The sequence below is a fragment of the Equus asinus genome, chromosome 22 (assembly GCF_041296235.1).
Source record: "Equus asinus isolate D_3611 breed Donkey chromosome 22, EquAss-T2T_v2, whole genome shotgun sequence".
NCBI classification, from domain to species: Eukaryota; Metazoa; Chordata; class Mammalia; order Perissodactyla; family Equidae; genus Equus; species Equus asinus.
Window position 1 is genome coordinate 13,637,521 of NC_091811.1, and position 20,168 is coordinate 13,657,688.

Genomic DNA, 20,168 nt, shown 5'->3' on the forward strand with positions numbered 1-20,168 from the left:
AAACACAGCCTTTTGGATAAATATACATTACAACACCAACCTTACATGAGCTATGGTTTTCAGCAAAAAGAAAATATGCCAAAGATTATTTCAGGTAAACCCATAAATAGGCTATAAAGCAAAAAAGACTGCTAATACAGAAGACAAAGATAACAAAATTCTAGACCTAATAGGCGCCCAAGAAGAATTAAAATTGTAGCAAAAAAAAAAGCCATCTGACAATACGTACTGTGCTTCTTTTTTAATTGAGATATAATTGACATATACATTATATTAGTTTCAGGTATATGACATAATGATTTGATATTTGTATATATTTCAAAATAATGACAACAATAACTCTAGTTAACATCCACTACCAGTTACAAATGTTTTTTTCTTGTCATGAGAACTTCTAAGATCTAGTCTCTTAGCAACTTTCAATTGCACAACACAGTATTGTTAACTACAGTGACCATGCTGTGCAGCGCATCTCCAACTTATCTGTAACTGGAAATTTGTACCTTCTGACCACCTTCACACATTTCACCCCCACCTCTGTCAACCACCAATCTGTTCTTTGTATTTATGAGTTCAGATTTGGTTTTGTTTTTTACATGCCATGTCTATGTGAGATTATACAGTATTTGTCTATCTCTATCTGACTTATGTTACTATCCTGCTTTTAAAAGGTAATAATGCTAAGGAATTACTTATCTACTAGAATGAGATAAAATCTGAAATACAATATTTAATGATTGTTCTGAGTCTTACATTTTATTACTTAACTCTTATCTCAATCTTATATTAGGAAATATGCTCTCATTTATTCTAAGACATTTTTTTAAGTCAAAGTGTATTTCTTTTCAATAGAGCCAATTTCCAAGATAAATTCATAACAGTTTAACGCACTTAGATAATATGATAAAATACTCAAGTTCATTTGACATCTAGCAGAACTAAGAAAGCTGTACAAGACATACATATTGTTAATTAAGACCTCTGTGATTTCCTCTCAAATTCCTGGGGTTAGGTAATTTATTAATTCTATAAATGTGTTAATTAATAAAATTAAATCTGACTCCCAAAAATAAGCAATAAATTGGGTTTTTATTTTATTCCTATTTTAGATTTTATTCTAAATGGCAAAATTCACATAATTGTCTTCATAAAATAAGAATGAGTAGGTCTGTTCCACATGTAAAACTACTGTAACTTCAGCTCCAATGTGTAAAAAGCTTGGAACTCATAACTACCATCCTTACAACAAGAAAAAGTTGAAAAACTGAAAATCAATGACTTTTCTTGATTTATCAGAGAAGTGAGGTCATAGGACAAACTACCACTCCAAAATCAGGACACATAGGCAAATACAGAGAGTTGAAATTGAGATCTGCTTACCTGGAACAAAAGCCATTAGGAGAAAACACTTAAATGGCAACTTTGAGGGACTGCTGGAGGCTGAGTGCAGATGAGCAAGAGGGGGAGAAAGTCCTAGGGCTGCAGTTTGAGGGTAGCGCCACACACGTTCACAGGCTTTACCTCCAGAAACCCTACCAGTTTCTCACAGTGAAGAGCTGACAAAAATCCCCTTGCGGTTCTAGCACGGGGAGAGAAAGAGCAACAACTGTGACCAAAGCATACTCTATCCAAAGACTGATTCTCTAGGAGTGAAGAATTTAACAGAGCTGTATCCCACTTGGGGGAAGAGTATTTCTCCCACTCTAGGCCCCTCTAGCTAAGGGGGAAAATAAGCTGAGAAACCTTTGTGAAGATCAAAGCCAGGAACACAGGCTAATAAAAGATTGAGACAATCAAAAGATTATGGAACACTTACTGTCCCCCACACCAACTGGGTTCAGTGTAATAACAGTGGATCACGGCTGAAAGAGCCGCAAAACACAGACTCTCTATGGAGAGAGAAGCCCAAGTCAACAGAGGAGCCAAGGACAATAGAGGAATTTGAAGCCTCTGCCACCTACAGCTACAGCAAACATTAAATACAGCTCAACTTCTAGCCAAATTAAACCTCACACATAGGCCTATGACTTCAGTGCCTACTATCTGATACACCATGTCTGGCTTTCACAAAGGAATTACATGACATGCTAAAACGCAAGAAAAAATGCAGCCTGAAGACATACAGCAAGCATCGGATATTTGACAAAGATGTTGGAATTATCAGACAGGGAATTTTAAATACCTATGATTAATAGTTAAGAGCTCTAATGGAAAAAGTAGAAAACATCCAAGAATAGATGGGTAATATAACCAGAGAGGTGGACATTCTAAGAAAGAATCAAAAGGAAATGCTAAGTTTTAAAAACGCAGAAGAGAGATGAATGCCTTTGATGGGCTATTCAGTAGACTGGAACTGGCTGGAGAAAGAATCAGTAAACATGAAGATAAGTCCATAGAAACTTCCCAAACTAACGTGCAAAGAGGAAAAAAAGAGAATGAAGAAACAGTACAAAACATCCAAGAACTATGGGATGATTTCAAAAGACGCAACCTACACATAACTGGAATACCAGAAGGAAAAGAAAAGAGAAGAAAAATTTTAAGTAATAATGGCTGAGAATTTTCCAAAGTAAACAGCAGAGCAAATCAGGAAGCTCACAACAGCAGACAATATAAATACTAAAAATCTATCCATAGGCAGGTCATAATCAAAATGTAAAGTATGAAAGACAAGGAGAAAAGCTTAAAAGAAGACAAAGGGGAAAAACCACCTTACCGATAGACCAACAATGTTACAAATTACAGCAGACTTCTCATCAGAAACCACATGTGCAAGAAGATAGTAGAGTGAAATATTTAAAGTGTTAGAGGGGGAAAAAAACCCATCAACCTAAAATTCTATATCTAGTGTTATTATCCTTCAAAAGTGACAGATATTGAATCACGATGAGATACACCTGAAACTAATAGGATACTGCATGTCAAATATACATCAATAAAAATTTTTTTAAGTGAAGGGGTAATAAAGACTTCCTCAGACAAACAAAAACTGAAGAATTCATAGCCAGGAGACCCACTGTGTAAGATATATTAAAAGAAGTCTTCAGGGAGAAGGAAAATGACACAGGTCAGAAATTCACATATATACAAAATTAGAGAAGGAATAAATGAAGTTAAAATTACATCTTTTATCATTCTTACTGCATCTAAAAGGTAATGATTTAAGGTAATAATAATAACAATGTATTGGGTGATTATAGCATATGGATAAATGAAATGAATGATAACAACGTCATCAGGGAAAGGAGGAAGGAACTGGAAATACTGATATGCTATTTGCACCACACCTAAAGTGGGACAGCGTTATCTGAAGGTGGACTTACATTAGTTAAAAACGTACACTGCATGACTTTTTAGATATGACACCAAAAGCACAGGCAACAAAAGCAAAAATAAACAAGTGGGACTACCTCAAACTAAAAAGCTTCTGCATAGCAAAGAAAACTATCAATAAAGTGAAAAGGCAACCTCCATAATGAGAGAAAATATTTGCAAACCATATAGATAATAAGAGAGTAATATCCAAAATATATAACAAACTCATACAATTCAATAGCAAAAGAACACAAAATTCCCATTAAAGAATGTGCAAAGGAGGGCCTGCCCAGTGGCATAGTGGTTGAGTTCATGTGCTCCACTTCGGTGGCCTGGGGTTCACTGGTTCAGGTCCCAGGTGCAGACCTACGCACCACTCATCAGGCCAGGCTTGGTAGCATCCCACATACAAAAAAATAGAAGAAAACTGGCACAGGTATTGGCTCAGCAACAATCTTCCTCAAGCAAAAGAGGTAGACTGGCAACGGATGTTCGCTTAGGGCCAGTCTTCCTCACCAAAAACAAAAAAGAAAAGAAAAAAAGAAAAGAAAGGGCAAAGGATCTGAATAGATATTTATCAAAGAAGACAGACAAATGGCCAACAGGTATATGAAAAGGTGCTCAATATCACTAATTATCAGGGAAAACCAAATCAAAATCACAATGAGATCACACCTCACACCTGTTGGGATGGCTATTATCAAGAAGCCAAAAGATAAGTGTTGGCAAGGGTATGAAGAAAAGGGAGCCCTTACATATTGTTGGTGGGAATGTAAATTGATACAGCCATTATGCAAAACAGTATGGAGATTCCTCAAAAAAATGAAAAATGGAGAGAGACGTCAGCAACATGGCAGAGTGAGCTCTTCCCTTGTCTCTCTGCCTTTGGAAATACAACTAAATGAACATCCACTGACCAACGGAGGAAGCCCACACAGCACAACAGGATGCCTGAGAGACAAAAGTAGCTATACATCTGAGGGTGGATGGACTGCCCCCAGGAAGTGGTGCAGATAGGTGAGCACTCCCTGCACTCCTGTAGTAGCCCTGTGCATGGCCAGGAATGTTTTCTAGCCTGGAGAGAGAGCCAGAACGTGGGAACATGCACAGGGCAACTGTAGGAAGAGGTGGCAGCAGCCCTTAGCCTGCTATGATGGCTTTCCCGGCATGGGGGAGCCCACCATGCCCCTGCGGCCCTAAGGACTGCCCCCAGCTTGGTCTCAGTGAGGAAGCCCTGCCCACCAAGCACAATGGCCAGCAAGACCACAAGCAGAGGTGGCAGCAGATCTATATGCCAGCGAGATGGAAATACAGGCTTGTGCAAGTGCTCGTAGTACCACTGAGCCGTGAAAGAGGGAATGCGCCATGGAGTCACTGTAGGAAGAGACGGCGGCAGCCCTTAGCCCACTGGTGATCACTTTCCCTGCAGGGGGGAGCCCACTGTGACACTGCAGCTGCAAGGAGTGGCCCTAGCTTGGTCCAGGGAGGAAGCCCCACCCACCAAGCACAGTCCACACAAGCACCTGAATGCTCCCTGGCCGGTGTAAGCACCAATAGTATCCCCACAGCTTCCAGCAGACGGGGTGGGACCAGAAACTCTGCTGCTGTTTCCCCCTAGTGGTAACAAGTGGACTCTGCAACCTAATACTACCACAAATGCCCTGACAAAATATTAGTTCATCAAACACCATGAGAAACTGCAGCAACAACCCAGATCAAAAGGAAAATGACAATCCTCCAGAAACCAATCCTGAAGTCACAGTAGTTTATAACGTAAATGACAGAGAATTCAAAATAGCTGTCATAAAGAAACTCTACGACTTACAAGACAACACAGGAAGACAGTTCAATGAGGTCAGGAATAAAATCAATCACATCACCAAAGAGATTGAAACTATAAAAAAAATCAAGCAGAAATTCAGGATATGAAAAACACAATTAATGAAATAAAAAATAATCTAGAATCCCAAAGAAACAGAGCTGACACTATAGAAGAAAGAGTTAGTGATTTAGAGAATAAAAATACAGAAATTCTATAGGTGGAAGAGGAGACAGAGCTAAGATTTTTAAAAAATGAAGGAATTCTTTGAGAAATACATGACTCGGCTAGGAAAAGCAACATAAGGATTATAGGTATTACTGAGGGAGAATGGAGAGATAAAGGAGCAGAGAGCTTCTCAAAATTGGGGAAAGCACCAGATTTACAAACAGACAAAGCTAACAGTTAAACCCTGAATTACATCAATGCTAAAAGACCTTCTCCAAGGTATATAATAGTAAAATTGGGAAAAGTCAAAGGTAAAGAAAAAATATTAAGGGCAGCAAGGCAGAACAAAATAATCTACAAAGAAAACCCTAACAGGCATTCAGCAGATTTCTCAGCAAAAACTCTACAGTCTAGGAGAGAATGGAATGATATATTCAAAATACTGAAAGACAAAAACTTTCACCCAAGAATACTCTATCCAATGAAACTTCCCTTCAGATACAGTGGAAAAATGAAAGCGTTCCCAAATAAACAAAAGCCGAGAGAGTACCTTGTCACATGACCTCCCTTATAAGAGATAATTAAAGATGCCACACCAGAAAAGACAAAGGTCTACAAAGCTTTGGGCAGTGAGATAAATAAACAGACATAATTAGAAACCTGCAGCTCTATATCAGAACAGGGAGGCAAATTACTCAATTATAACTCGAAAGATAAAGGGAAAAAAAGCATCAAAAGTAACTATAAACACAAACTTAGTGGTAAGCTGATATGAAAAACAGAATAAATTGTAACAGCAATAACTTAGAACGGGAAAAGGTAGGGGATAGAACCTGCTTAGGTTAATGGAGATAAGAGGCTATGAGAAAATGGACTACTTCATCTACGAGATCTTTTATACAAACCCCATGGTAACCACTAAACAAAAAACCAGAGCAGAGCCACAATTCACAAAAAGAGAGAAAACTGAGAAAACCTCCTCAGAAGACCACCAAATGAAATGGCAGTCAGGACTACAAAGGAAGAGAAACAATGGAAACACAGAACAACCAGAAAACAAATGATAAAATGGCAGTATTAAGCCCTCATATATCAATAATCACTCCAAATGTAAAAAGATTGAATTCTCCAGTCAAAAGACAGAGAGTGGCAGGATGGATTAAAAAACAAGACCCAGCAATATACTGCCTCTAGGAAACACATCTCAGCTCCAGAGACAAACATAGGCTCAGAGTGAAGGGATGGAAGACAAAACTCCAAGCGAATGACAAACAAAAGAAAGGAGGTGTTGCCATACTTATATCAGACAAAGTAGACTTCAAGAGACAAAGAGGAGCAGTATATAATGATAAAAGGGACATTCCACCAAGAGAACATAAAACTTATGAATATATATGCACCTAGCACAGGGGCACCAAAGTACACACAGCAATTGTTAACAGACCTACAGGGAAAAACAAATGGCAACACAATAACAGTAGGGGACCTCAACACCCCACTTACATCAATGGACAGATCATCCAGACAAAAAAATCAACAAGGAAACAGTAGATTTAAATGAAACAATTGATCAGATGGACTTAATAGATATACAGAGAGCATTCCATCCAAAGACAGCAGAATATACAGTCTTCTCAAAGACAGACCATATGTTGGGAAACAGAGCAAGCCTCAATAAATTTAAGAAGACTGAAATCATCTCAGCCATCTTCTCCAAACACAATACTACAAAACTAGAAATCAACTACAAGAAAAAACTGGGAAACTCAGAAATATGTGGAGACTAAACAACATGCTACTGAACAACCAATGGATCAATGAAGAAATCAAAAGGGAATTAAAAAATATCTGGAGATAAACAAACATGAAAATACAACATACCAACTCTTATGGGATGCAGCACAAGTGGTCACATGAGGGAAATTCATAGCAACACAGGCCCACATAGACAAAGAAGAAAAATCTCAAATGAGTAATCTTAAACTACACCTAACAGAACTAGAAAAAAAATAAAAACAAAGCCCCAAATCAGCAGAAGGAGAGAAATAATAAAAATGAGAGCAGAAATAAATGAAACAGACACTAAAAATACAGTAGAAAGGATTAATGAAACTGAGAGCTGATTCTTTGAGAAGAGAAACAAAACTGAGAAACACTTATCTAAACTCAGAAAGAAAAAAGGAGAGACAGCTCAAATAAAATTAGAAATGAAAGAGGAGAAATTACAACAGATACTACAGAAATACAAAGGATTGTAAGAGAACACTTCGAAAAACTATATACCAACAAACTGGATAACCTAGAGGAAATGGATAAATCCTTAGACTCATACAAACTTTCAAAACTGAATCAATAAAAACAGAGAATCTGAATAGACCAAACACAAGCAAAGAGATTGAAACAGTAATCAAAAACCTCCCAGAAAATAGAAGTCCAGGACCAGATGGCTTCTCTGGAAAATTCTACCAAACATTCAAAGAAAATTTAATACCTAGTCTTCTTTAACTATTCCAAAAAATTGAAGAAGACAGAACACTTCCTAACTCATTCTATGAGGCCAACATTACACTTGTGCCAAAATCAGAGAAGGATAACACAAAGAAAGAAATTACAGGCCAATATCACTGATGAACACAGATGCAAAAATCCTCAACAAAATATTGTCAAACCAAATTTTGACAGCGATACATTAAAAGGATCATACACCATGATCAAGTGGGATTTATTCCAGGGACCCAGGGATGGTCCAACATCCACAAACCAACCAATGTGATACACCACATTAACAAAATGAGGAATAAGAATAACACGATCATCTCAATAGATGCAGAGAAAGCATCTGACAAGATCCAACATCCAATTATGATAAAAACTTAATAAAATGAGTATAGAAGAAAAGTACCTCAATATAATAAAGGCCACATATGACAAACTCACAGCCAACATCATACTTAATGGGGAAAAACTGAAAGTCATTCCCCTGAGAACAGGAACAAGACAAGGCTGCCCACTCTCACTACTTCTATTCAACAAAGTACTGGAGGTTTTGGCCAGAGGAATTAGGCAAGAAAAAGAAATAAAAGAAATCCAAACTGGAAAGAAAGAAGTAAAACTCTTGCTGTTTGCAGACGACATGATTGTATACATAGAAAACCCTAAAGAATCCATCAGAAAACTATTAGAAATAATCGACTATAGCAAAGTTGCAGGGTACAAAATCAACTTTAAAAAATCAGTTGCATTTCCATACACTAACAACAAACTAGCAGAAAGAGAAATCAAGAATAGAATCCTGGGGCCAGTCCAGTGGCAGAGCGGTTAAGTTCACACATTCCACTTCTTGGCAGCCCGGGGTTCACTGGGTCAGATTCCGTGTGCGGATATGGCACTGCTTGGCAAAAGCCATGCTGTGGCAGGCGTCCCACGTATAAAGTAGAGGAAGATGAGCATGGATGTTAGCTCAGGGCCAGTCTTCCTCAGCAAAAAGAGAAGGATTGGCAGTAGTTAGCTCAGGGCTAATCTTCCTCAAAAAAAAAAAAAAAAAAAAAGAATAGAATCCATTTACAATCACAACAAAAAGAATAAATATCTAGGAATAAACTTAACCAAAGAGGTGAAAGACCTATACATTGAAAACTATAAGACATTATTGAAAGAAATTGAAGACATAAAGAAATGGAAAGATATTCTATGCTCATGGGTCGGAAGAATAAACATAGTTAAAATGTCCATACTACCTAAAGCAATCTACAGATTCAATGCAATCCCAATCAGAACCCCAATGACATTCTTCACAGAAATAGAAAAAAGAATCCTAAAATTTATATGGAAAACAAAAGACCCCAAATAGCCAAAGCAATCCTGAGAAAAAAGAACAAAGCTGGAGGCATCAGAATCCCTGGCTTCAAAATATACTATAAATCTATAGCAATCAAAACAGCATGATACTGGTACAAAACAGACACACAGATCAATGGAACAGAATTGAAGACCCAGAAACAAAATCACACCTCTACAGACAGTTAATCTTCAAAAGAGAAGCCAAGGACATACAATGGAGAAAGGAAAGTCTCTTCAAAAAATGGTGTTGGGAAAACTGGACAGCCACATGCAAAAGAATGAAAGTACACCATTATCTTGCATCGTACACAAAAAATAACTCAAAATGGATTAAAGACTTGAATGTAAGACCTGAAACCATAAAAATACCAGAAGAAAATATAAGCAGTACACTATTTGACACTGGTCTTAGCAGCATCTTTTCAAATACCATGTCTACTGGAGCAAAGGAAACAAAAGAAAAAATTAACAAATGAGACTACATCAGACTAAAGAGCTGCAAAGCAAAGGAAACAATGAACAAAACGAAAAGACAACCCATTAACTGGGAGAAAATATTTGCAAATCATTTATTCAATGAGGGGTCGATCTCCAAAATATATAAAGAACACATACAACTCAACAACAAAAAAACAAACAATCCAATCAAAAAATGGGCAGAGGATGTGAACAGACATTTTTCCAAAGAAGGTATACAGATCCACAGATACATGAAATGATGTTCAACATCTTTAATTATTAGGGAAACGCAAATCAAAACTACAATGAGATATCACCTTACACTGGTCAGGACGGCTGTAATTACCAAGACAAAAAACAACAAATGTCGGAGAGGATGAGGAGAAAAAGGAACCCTCATACACTGCTGGTGGGAAGGCAAACTGGTGGAGCCAATATGGAAAACAGTATGGAGATTTCTCAAAAAACTAAAAATAGAAATACTGTACAATCCAGCTATCCCACTACTGGGTATTTACCCACAGAACTTGAAATCAATGATCCAAAGCGATTTACGCACCCCTATGTTCACTGCAGGATTATTCACAATAACCCAGATGTGGAAGCAACCCAAGTGTGCTTCTATGGATGAATGGATAAAGAAGATGTGGTGTGTGTATATATATATACACACGCACACACACAGAATGGAATACTACTCAGCCAGAAAAAAAACACAAAATCATCCTATTTGCAACAACGTGGATGGAACTTGAGGGTATTATGTTAAGCGAAATTAGCCAGAGAATGACAAATACCATATGATTTCACTCATATGTGAAAGATAACAAATACATAGATAAAGAGAACAGATTGGCGGTTATCAGAAGAGAAGGGGGTTGGGAGGTGGGTGAAAGAGGTAAAGGGGGGAAAAAAAACCAACTACGAAATCTGAATTGGTTATAAGCAGAATCCTTAATCTCAAAAAAAGTATTTTCCTACTTATTCAAAAGTAACTTTAAGACACTGGATTTTCTTCCTTTCTTTAGTTTAAGAATATGATTTTATTTTTGGCATATCCTAAATAATGATTCATTATGAGGGCATCATGTTGAATGCACTCAATATATGGAAAGAGATCAAAACTTGAAGTCTCAAGACTGGGCTGTACTCCTTTTTCGTTAGTTATTTCCTCACTAAAAAGATGGAGGTAACTTTCTACTTAATACCTGAATATTGAAAGTAAAGCCATTAAATATATTTAGGGGTATAAAGCTGAGTGGGTAACTATCAAGAGTAATGTTTTTCATTAAGATTCCAAATTCTCCTGTTTATGACAATCCCACATTTTCTTTCCTTTTGCTTATTTTTAATTTCCTTATTATCAAGATATAGCTATAGCTGGTTATTCATACGATCTGTTATATTTTAGGTTTTATATTTAGATTCACGAGAAAAAATAAACTTTGGGCAGAGGAGGTTGATGGCTTTCCCCTTTTTTGATTTATTACCTGTTTTTCTATTCATGGCCATTTTTCTTTTCATATTTTCTGCCCAAAAGTCTCCATTCTAATTCTACCAGAGTTGACAACTGAGAGAAAAGAAATATTAAAGTGCTTTGATAACTATAAATTGCCATATAAATATTAGAGAGGTATAAATCAAAGAAATGGACAGCAAAGATCTGCACCATATCCTGATATTCAGCAGTGTGGGTAATTATCACTGCTAAATTATCTCCTTCTAGGAAGTCTCATGCTAATGGAAGAAATGTCTCAGATAACTCAGATTTTTATATTGTGGTCTTGTATTTCACCCATAAAGGAGCTGTATATTTTAATATTCCTTTGGACTGTCAATTTTCTAAGAGTTTGGGGATTCTCAGGAGTAAAATATAATACGGTAAGAACACTAAGAGACATAATCAAGGCATAAATGGTATTTTGAACTTCAGGGGATTATTACTCCATTGGTAAGTTACTCCATATAAACACTGTAGAGTTTTCTACGTTCTTATTTAAAGCAAAGCAAGAAAACAGAAATTCTTTCTTACTTTTTTCAACTGCAATTCCATTTTCAGACACTCCTCCTTCTTCTGCTCCAAAGCAATCTCTAGTGTCTTAAGCCGTGAATCTTTCTTGAGTCCTGAGGAAGCCAGGGAAGAAGCATGCTCTTTCAGATCCAAGAGCGAAGCCTAAAAGAAGTATGCACATTTAGAATAAATACTAACTATAAACAAAATGGAGATTTAAATTTTTTAATTTATTTTTTTTGTGGCTTGTAGTTTCTTTCGATTACCATATACTGACGTATTTCCATTTCAAGAACATGAAATATAAAACAATATTAGCTTTAGCTTTCAAGTCCTAACTAAAATAAGATGAATTCCCAAGAAATATCAATTGAATATTGATTTAAACAGTTCTATCAATACATACCCATCTCCACAAAATAAATGGAAGTAGACTGAACTTTGTGAATGTAAGTAGTCAAGCTTAGCAGCCACATTGACTTAAATATAAAATACTTTTGCCTTTTAGAAGAAAAATTCTACTAAGAACTTAAATTTATATAAATTTTCCTAAAGATATTAGAAGGAAAATCCTGAGAATGTCCCTAAGGCTCATGCATTATCTAATCACAAGGCATTAGGCATTTTTGCTATTTAGGTCACATAATGGGATTCTCCAAAAGCAAGATCAAAGTATAGCAAGTCACCTAATTGGTCAACAATCATTTAAGATTTCTCTGTGAATGCTGAGATGCAGTTTAAGAGCTGCTGTAAATAAATTGTCCTCCTTTTGCATATTCCTTTCATCTATCACTTTTCTTACCAGTAGCAGAATGTTTGTCCAAATGTAACTGGGCTTCAGTTATTTTAGGATCTATAAAAATGTCATTAACAAGTAAGAAACCAACTCTTAACACACCGAAAGAGATTAAGACTTAGAAAATAAATGATCCAATCTACTGTGACTCTGCAAAGCTTGCTGAAATATCCCTTCAGGTCTTCCCAAAAGGCCTAAGACTATTAAAGAAAATCTTCCATAAAATACTTTCTTATATGTATTATGTAAACACCAACAACATATACACAAAATGCACTGACTATGCAAACCAAATAATTCCATTTTGGTGATCTTAACCTCTTTCTCTGAGAGATCGCCTTGCAATAGGCTGACTTTTTCTTTCAAATCTTTAAGATCTTTTTTGTAGTTATCAATTTCCTCTTGCTTCTCTCGCTCATCTCTGTCCCGCTGCTCCTTTAAGCGCTCAATTGTCCGCTCCTGATAAAAGAGCACATAAATACATGAGAAAATTCCTTTCACATTTATGTCATCTAACTGTAATTCAGCTTTTAGCTGATAAAATTTCACACTTCCATTCTCCATTCAAAAGACAGTGATAAGTTGTTAATATTTACTTTTTAAAGAATTCACCCTTCCTACCTATCTTGCTTTAACCAAGATCTGGCTTTGTTCTTTTGATTACCCTAGGTTTCTTTTCCTATAATCTCAACCAGTATTATACGTCCCTAAAGTATTCTTTTGAAATTATCCCATTTATTCAATTCCCAAGTACCCAAAAACTTATATATATACCCTAAGGACAACAGCTAACAAATATTTCTTCTTTATAAATTCTTCACATGTTGCCTACAAAGCAATGGAAACAACTCACAATTCATACACCAAAAAAAAGGAAAGGTTGGGGAGATTATTATATGTTGAGCTTAAAGCACAAAGAGGGGTAAAGAAAAGAGAAGCCATTAAAACTTCCTTCTGTCAAACTATCAACAGATAGCAAGTTTGAAAGTTAGAGAAATTTAAGTATTATTTCTAAATATATTCAGGGATCAAGCCTTGATCACAGGCAGGCAGTCTGAAGCATTCTGAGCCCAAGAGGCTTAAGGAACAGTGACCTTATTCCTTTAAAAAAGTCCAATTAAAATGCCCCATCAAGATTCTTTAGGGGCTGGCCCAGTGGCATAGTGGTTAAGTTTGTGTGCTCCACGAGTTCAGACTCTGGGCACGGACCTACACACCGCTCATCAAGCCATGCTGTGGTGGTGTCCCAAATATAAAATAGAGGAAGACTGGCACAAATGTTAGTTCAGCGACAATCTTCCTCAAGCAAAAAGGGGAGTATTGGCAACAGATGTTAGCTCAGGGCCAATCTTCCTCACCAAAGGAAAAAGAAAAAAGTCACCAAACTGTATGCTTAAAATGGATGTGTTGTGTTGTATGTAACTTACACAGAAATAAAAGTGATTTGTCCAAAAAAAAAAAAAATTCCTTAAACCTCCTTCCAAGACATTAACACTTGCCATGTTGGGCCACTTCTTTATTTACTCAACCATTCCTGAAAAACTAGGTTTGCTAACAAAGGCAAAATGAAATAGCAAGGCCAAGACTAGAAAAACAGCCAATACAGTATATTAATAACTAAAATCCATGAATATATTAGGTAACAATGTGGCACAGTAAAGGAGAACTAATTATACATTGCCTCCTGACAGTCAATGTCCGATATTCCCACATCCCCTAATTCTAGTTGACCTTATAAATAAAAAGAACTTTCCTTTTTCTTCAGAAGATAGTAAATGGGGAACATACGGCGGATTCCTTAGCAATTTCAGCCACTGCCCTCTAGTGTGGAACCCATCTTGCCCAGCAACAGATGCTTAAATTGGCAACAACAGAATGGATTTTCTTTCCCCTTATACGATAAATGTCAGCAATAGGACAGAGAGCTTTTTTCCTTTTTGCCCAGAGGGATTTATTCTCACTTCTATATCCAAGTCTCATCACTAGAGAAAATTTTAGATCAATGAGAAAGCAGAAGAAATGTGTCTATGAAGAGTCTGGACCAGTCGCTCACTTTCTCTGCAAGGGCCTCCTCCAAAGTGGTCAAGGCGGTGTCGGTGTTGGTGGTGTCAGCCTGTAGGGATTTGACTCGTTCTTTCAAGCTGCTCATCTGCTTTTCCTTATCTCTAAGTTGCTCTTGAAGATTTTCAATCTGAGTGTGATATACATTTAAGAGAAAAAAAGGAAATTAAGAGACACACAAATAGGCACAATAAAAATCATTTTAAGTTGTAAACAGGTAGATCAGGGTTGTCTCCAAGTGTAAAAGTTTTAGAACTGCATGCAAAACTTTAAGCCCAGAATTTATAGCCAGAACAGAGAAAAGACACACACATGGGTATGGGAACATACGCATATGCATAAATCTCTAAAGAATTACGGGAAGATAGTTAGAGAAAAAAGACTCAACAGAAAGAGATGGGAATGGAGAGAGGAACTATAGAGAAGAAAGCCATGAAAAACTGGATTATTTCCAAAACAACAGTGTAAGTGCCAAGAGGGATCCCTTCACAAAGAATTGAGGGAGGACAGAGAACAAAACAGCCAGACAGTAAGAAAAACAAATCAGCTGTAAAAAGGAAAAGTTATTCTGAAATACTAGTGTTAAGTTAGATTTTTATATCATCTTTTATCTAAACAGTAAGCACTTTCAATGAAATTCCTCATTGTTATTATTCATTCCTTCATACACATTTATATGCATTCATTTACTCAAAAGAGTTTTTACTTAAATCTATATTATATGCCAGGCACTAGTGATACAAAGAAGAATGAGCACACTCATTTTTATTATGTTATAAGATGACAAGAGGACTCCGCATTGTAGCTGGATCCAAGCTATCGATGGGCTTGTGTGCCATCCTAAACAGCACAAATTTTATTGTATACAGATGGGAACTATTAGGGATTTTTAAGCAAAGAAATGGTCTAGTCAGTTCTGTATTTTAGATAGATAACTCTGATGGCTGTCGAGAAGAAATTTTTTAAAACTTGCATAGAGATATGAAAAACAATTACAAGATTTTATCAATTCAGGTTAGAGATTTTGGAGACTAAATTAGCTAAGAAATGGAAAAGAGGGGATGAGTTTGAGAAACATTGTGGAAAGCGCACGTTATCACTAGGGAGATTCAAGTACACATCATGAAAAATACTAAACAAAAATATGAGGAATTATAGAGAGATATTCCTAATAAACTAAAGGAAAATAAGAAGTAAGGCAACTATTCCAGAACTCACAAACTTCATTCATTCTTTCAACACATATTTGAGCTCCTGCTATGTGCCAGGCACTTTTTCAGGTGTTGAGGATATAGGAGTAATCAAAATAGGCAAGAATCCCTACCCTCAAAGAGCTTCCATCCCAATATGGTAGACAGTAAATGAATGAATGAAATGAATATATTGTGCAGGATGACAGTAAGTTCTAGGAGGGAAAATGAAGCAGGAGAATATAATCATAATCTCCTCTTGAGCTAATAACCAGAACTAGCTGGTTTATTTTACACGGTTTTCAAAAAGAAACATAAATGTTACCTCCTTTGGGAAGAGTTTCTTGTTCTTACCCCATCAGATGATCATTGTCTGTACTCCATCACACATATAAATACACATATACACACATTTATCTCCATTCTTTACCTATCTATATATTTCCCACATTTATCGCCAATATTCCACCTATATATATAACATTAATCCCTAACCATATTGTAATTACTTGTTTCATACACGTCTCCACAAATAGACTGGATCCTGCTCCTCCACCCAGTTTTGTATCTTCATATCTGGCACACATCTGGCACACACTATTTATCTATAATAAATATTGGTTCATTAATCAGTAAATGAATAGTATACAAGCTTGGACCTTTATAAACTATATTTAGGCATACACATAAACTCATGCCAAAAAAGGAACTACAAAAAAATCCTAGATCCAACCTTCGGATAAATTTCCTGCATTAATCAATTTAGTATAAGCTCTTTAAGGGTCTGCTTCATTCCACAGGGTAAGAAAAAAAGTCCCTCTCTAGAGTCAATGAGAATTCCACAAGCAGAACAAACAAGCTAAGCAAAAAGATCTGGTAAATTTAGAATAGGGTACCATGAATACCAAAAGGCTTGGATTTTCACTCTTTAACAAAGAGAAAAATCATACAGGTTAACTACTGAAATGCCTAAAATGGGTTCCATTCTTTTCATGACAAATAAAAGTCCAAAACCTATTGTGAAAGAAAAGACCATCGCAGATGAAAAGCATTAATCTTCCTTTAGTTTAATCAGACACTACTACTGGAATCTCATATGGATCCATATGAAATCTCACAGGAATCAATATGGATCAATGGTTGTGGTAAACTCACAAGGGCTAAAGAGAACTCGGCCACTTAAAAATCTAGTACTCCATACACATACAGAATGCAACGTCCTGATGTTTACATGTTTAACCAGCTGTGCAGGTCATTCCAGGTGCTAACACATAAATCTTATACAAAGAAAAGATACAATCATGCTGTTGATTGAACTTTCTTATCAAGAAAGAACTGTACTACAGGGCTGGCCAGGTGGCATAATGGTTAAGTTCGCACACTCCGCTTTGGCAGCCCAGGGTTCGCAGGTTCGGATCCCAGGTGCGGACCTACACACCCCTCATCAAGCCATGCTGTGGTGGTGTCCCACATACAAAACACAGGAAGACTGGCACAGATATTAGCTCAGGGACAATCTTCCTCAAGTAAAAAGAGGAAGACTGGCAACAGATGTTAGTGAAGGGCCAATCTGCCTCACCAAAAAAAAAGAAAGAGCAGTTCTAGAACCATTATTTAAAACAAAATTTCACAGGACCAAGCAAGTTTTATATATAAGAAAACAGAGATTTGCTTTGTGAGCCTATCTAATACACAAATAGCCCTCACATGCATAATAATACCCTTCTTTCTTCTCCATCATCAGCACCTAAGAAAGAAATTTAAGAGGTTAAACTGTTAACAATCCCACTTGTATAATTTATATGTAGTCAAACTATTAAAGGAATCCATTACTGTTTGCTGGCAAAACTTTTCCTAATACACTCAGGTTCAGAAGCTGCTAGTTCAGTGAAAATTTAGTAAAATCCACATTAACAAGTTCTCCCTAAATTACTTTCTTCTTCAATTACCCAGCTGTCTAAACAGACTGTTGAGTTGGAGAGGAGGAAAGGATGGCTATTCTTGCACTCCTGTTTACTTCTAAGAGGAGGAATAAACATTCCATAGTGAAAGGAACTGAAAAAATGAAGAAAGAACAGTGGACATTAAAATTGCCTCCTTTAAGCAAGTTGTCATCAGTGAGGAAGACTCGAAGTAGACATGGAGATGTGCAAACTAGCTACATAAGCACTGAACAAACGCCAAAGACGCTGTGTGTGGTGGTTCAGAGGAGGGGTGTGTAAAAAATAGTTTTCTTTTCATTTACCCAGCATCATGATGCATAACAGCTAAGCCGTACTGAAAGCTCCTGTTACATATCCTTACACTGGTTGTGATTCAATGGTGCTTTCTTGATCAAGGATGTGTGGATTTGCACGTGTCACTAACCAGCTGGTGTGTGAATGCTACCATATTATTCTTGCCATTATTCTCTTCTTTTTGACTAATCTAATGTGGAGGGTGTAAAAGCTGCTCACCCAGATAGTCCCACAGCATATTACTTCAGTATTTATTATGGAATTTCTATAAAATATATAGTGGAGATCCTATTCTATACGCAGTTCAATTTCCACAGGTTCTGAAATATATGATTTACAAAAAGTTTTGAATACAACAGCCAAGAGAAAAACTGGATCAGTTATGTACATCCTTGAATATTAACGATAAAGACGATTGTTTGGAATCATGTTAAATGAAAAAATACTCCTTCAAATATAATCAGAATATCAAAAAAAAAAGGAAACTCTTCATTTTGCAGGAACAGAAACCACAGAATCCCTAAAATAAGAATGTAACAACAACAACAAGAAAAATAATAATAATGATGGTGGTGGTGGTGAGGAAGAAGTAGTGGTGATAACAGAGACTGCTAACACTTAAAAAGAGTGTAATATGTACGTGCCAGGTACTGCTGTAAGAACTTTATATATAACAACTATTTAAGCATCCCCACAAGACTATGAGATAATCACTAGGCCATCTAGTTCCAGAATCCTATTCTTAATCACTATGCTATAAATAGTATTCTATGATGAACAACAAAAGAAAAACAATCACACAAAGGTGACCTAAGCATTTTTCCATAAACTATGGAAAAACAGACTATTTTAATAATATCATGATACCGAAATCCTGATGCCAAGTACCTTTGGCTTTGCCCGCCAGCTTTAGTGTTTTGTGTTTGGATGTACCTTTCTCTCATGGAAGATGCACCTTTGCATTTGCAGTGGTTTGGTAAATCCACCCTTCATCCTTTGCTTCAGTAGGGAATAACATTTTCATATAAGTGACCATAGTAATAATATACTGTGTTACCCCCTGACTTTCAAGGGGTAGAAGGAAACTAGTTTATTTATATACATGGACCAAGGAGCACCTGACAATGAAATAGTTAAAAAGCTTTTCTTCTTTTTCTTAAATAACTTATTTTTAACAATATTGAAAATTAATAAAATGATTATAGCAGAAAATGATATATTTTATTTATTTATTTATTTATTTTGAGGAAGATTAGCCCTAAGCTAACATCTCCTGCCAATCCTCCTCTTTTTGCTGAGGAAGACCGGCCCTGAGCTAACATCCATGCCCATCTTCCTCTACTTTATACGTGGGACGCCTACCACAGCATGGCTTTTGCCACGCAGTGCCATGTCCGCACCCAGGATCTGAACTGGTGAACCCCGGGCCAATGAGAAGCGGAACATTCGAACTTAACCACTGCCCCATGGGGCCAGCCCCAAAAATGATATATCTTATAGTTCTATGGGCTTTTTTTCTACTTTTGCATACCTTATCTGATATAGAAAGAAATCATTAAGTACGCATTAGTGTGTATTAAATTTACACATGAGTAAAATTTTGTAGAGATCAAAGGAATTGGTGTTTATATCTGTGTTCTTGATGATAAATAGGAAGGGGGAGGATGAACCAGGCTTATACATACACTTTATTATCAAAGAGAACTAATAATGAAGAATTCAAGAAGGAAATATTTTTTAAATAACTATTTGAGAAAGAAGACATTTTTTTTAAAATGACCTCTCTAATCGTAGTATAGTTCTATTAACTGGGTTGGAAAGAAAATAGAAATAAACTACTTATTATATTATATAGAGCCTTACTTCTCCTCATACAATTTCTATTTTACAAAGAGAAAGAAAAACCGATGAAACCAGAGGAAGTCTAATGCCAAATGCATGACACGTGAATTTATCAAATCTGCAAACCAGCTCCACACTAGCACAGATTTCTTGACATCTTTTGTTTTGGTTTTTATCAGCATGGCCAGTTGTCAGGAACTATCATGTTTCAATGTGAGTAATTTATTCTTAGTCAAGTGGAACTGATTACTCTGGCTTTGCGGCCCTAATCACTGAAGGTAGAAGAGACTTCCACTAGGACATAGCTCTAACGACAAGGAATCCCGAAACACTTCTTGCAATCACCCGGCTACTTTTAACATCACTTAAAGGAAGGTTTTTTATGCCTCCCCAGTTACTCTAAGCAGCCATCAGCATCACACTTATTATA

General features: G+C 36.5%; 1 protein-coding gene across 16 annotated transcripts in view; it reads right to left on the reverse strand.

Moving 5' to 3' along the window:
• The window catches only part of ERC1 (ELKS/RAB6-interacting/CAST family member 1), a 526,143-nt gene that overhangs the window by 326,578 nt on the left and 179,397 nt on the right, over positions 1-20,168 (reverse strand). For all 16 annotated transcript variants that reach the window (XR_011497049.1, XR_011497048.1, XM_070494769.1 and 13 more), the window contains 3 exons: positions 14,462-14,599; positions 12,727-12,867; positions 11,634-11,774 (listed from right to left, as the gene is read on the reverse strand). Coding sequence is in view for 14 of the 16 variants with exons in the window: in XM_070494769.1 (XP_070350870.1) it covers positions 11,634-11,774; positions 12,727-12,867; positions 14,462-14,599 (420 nt within the window). In the remaining 2 variants the exon portion in view is untranslated. The remainder of the gene's footprint in view (positions 1-11,633; positions 11,775-12,726; positions 12,868-14,461; positions 14,600-20,168) is intronic.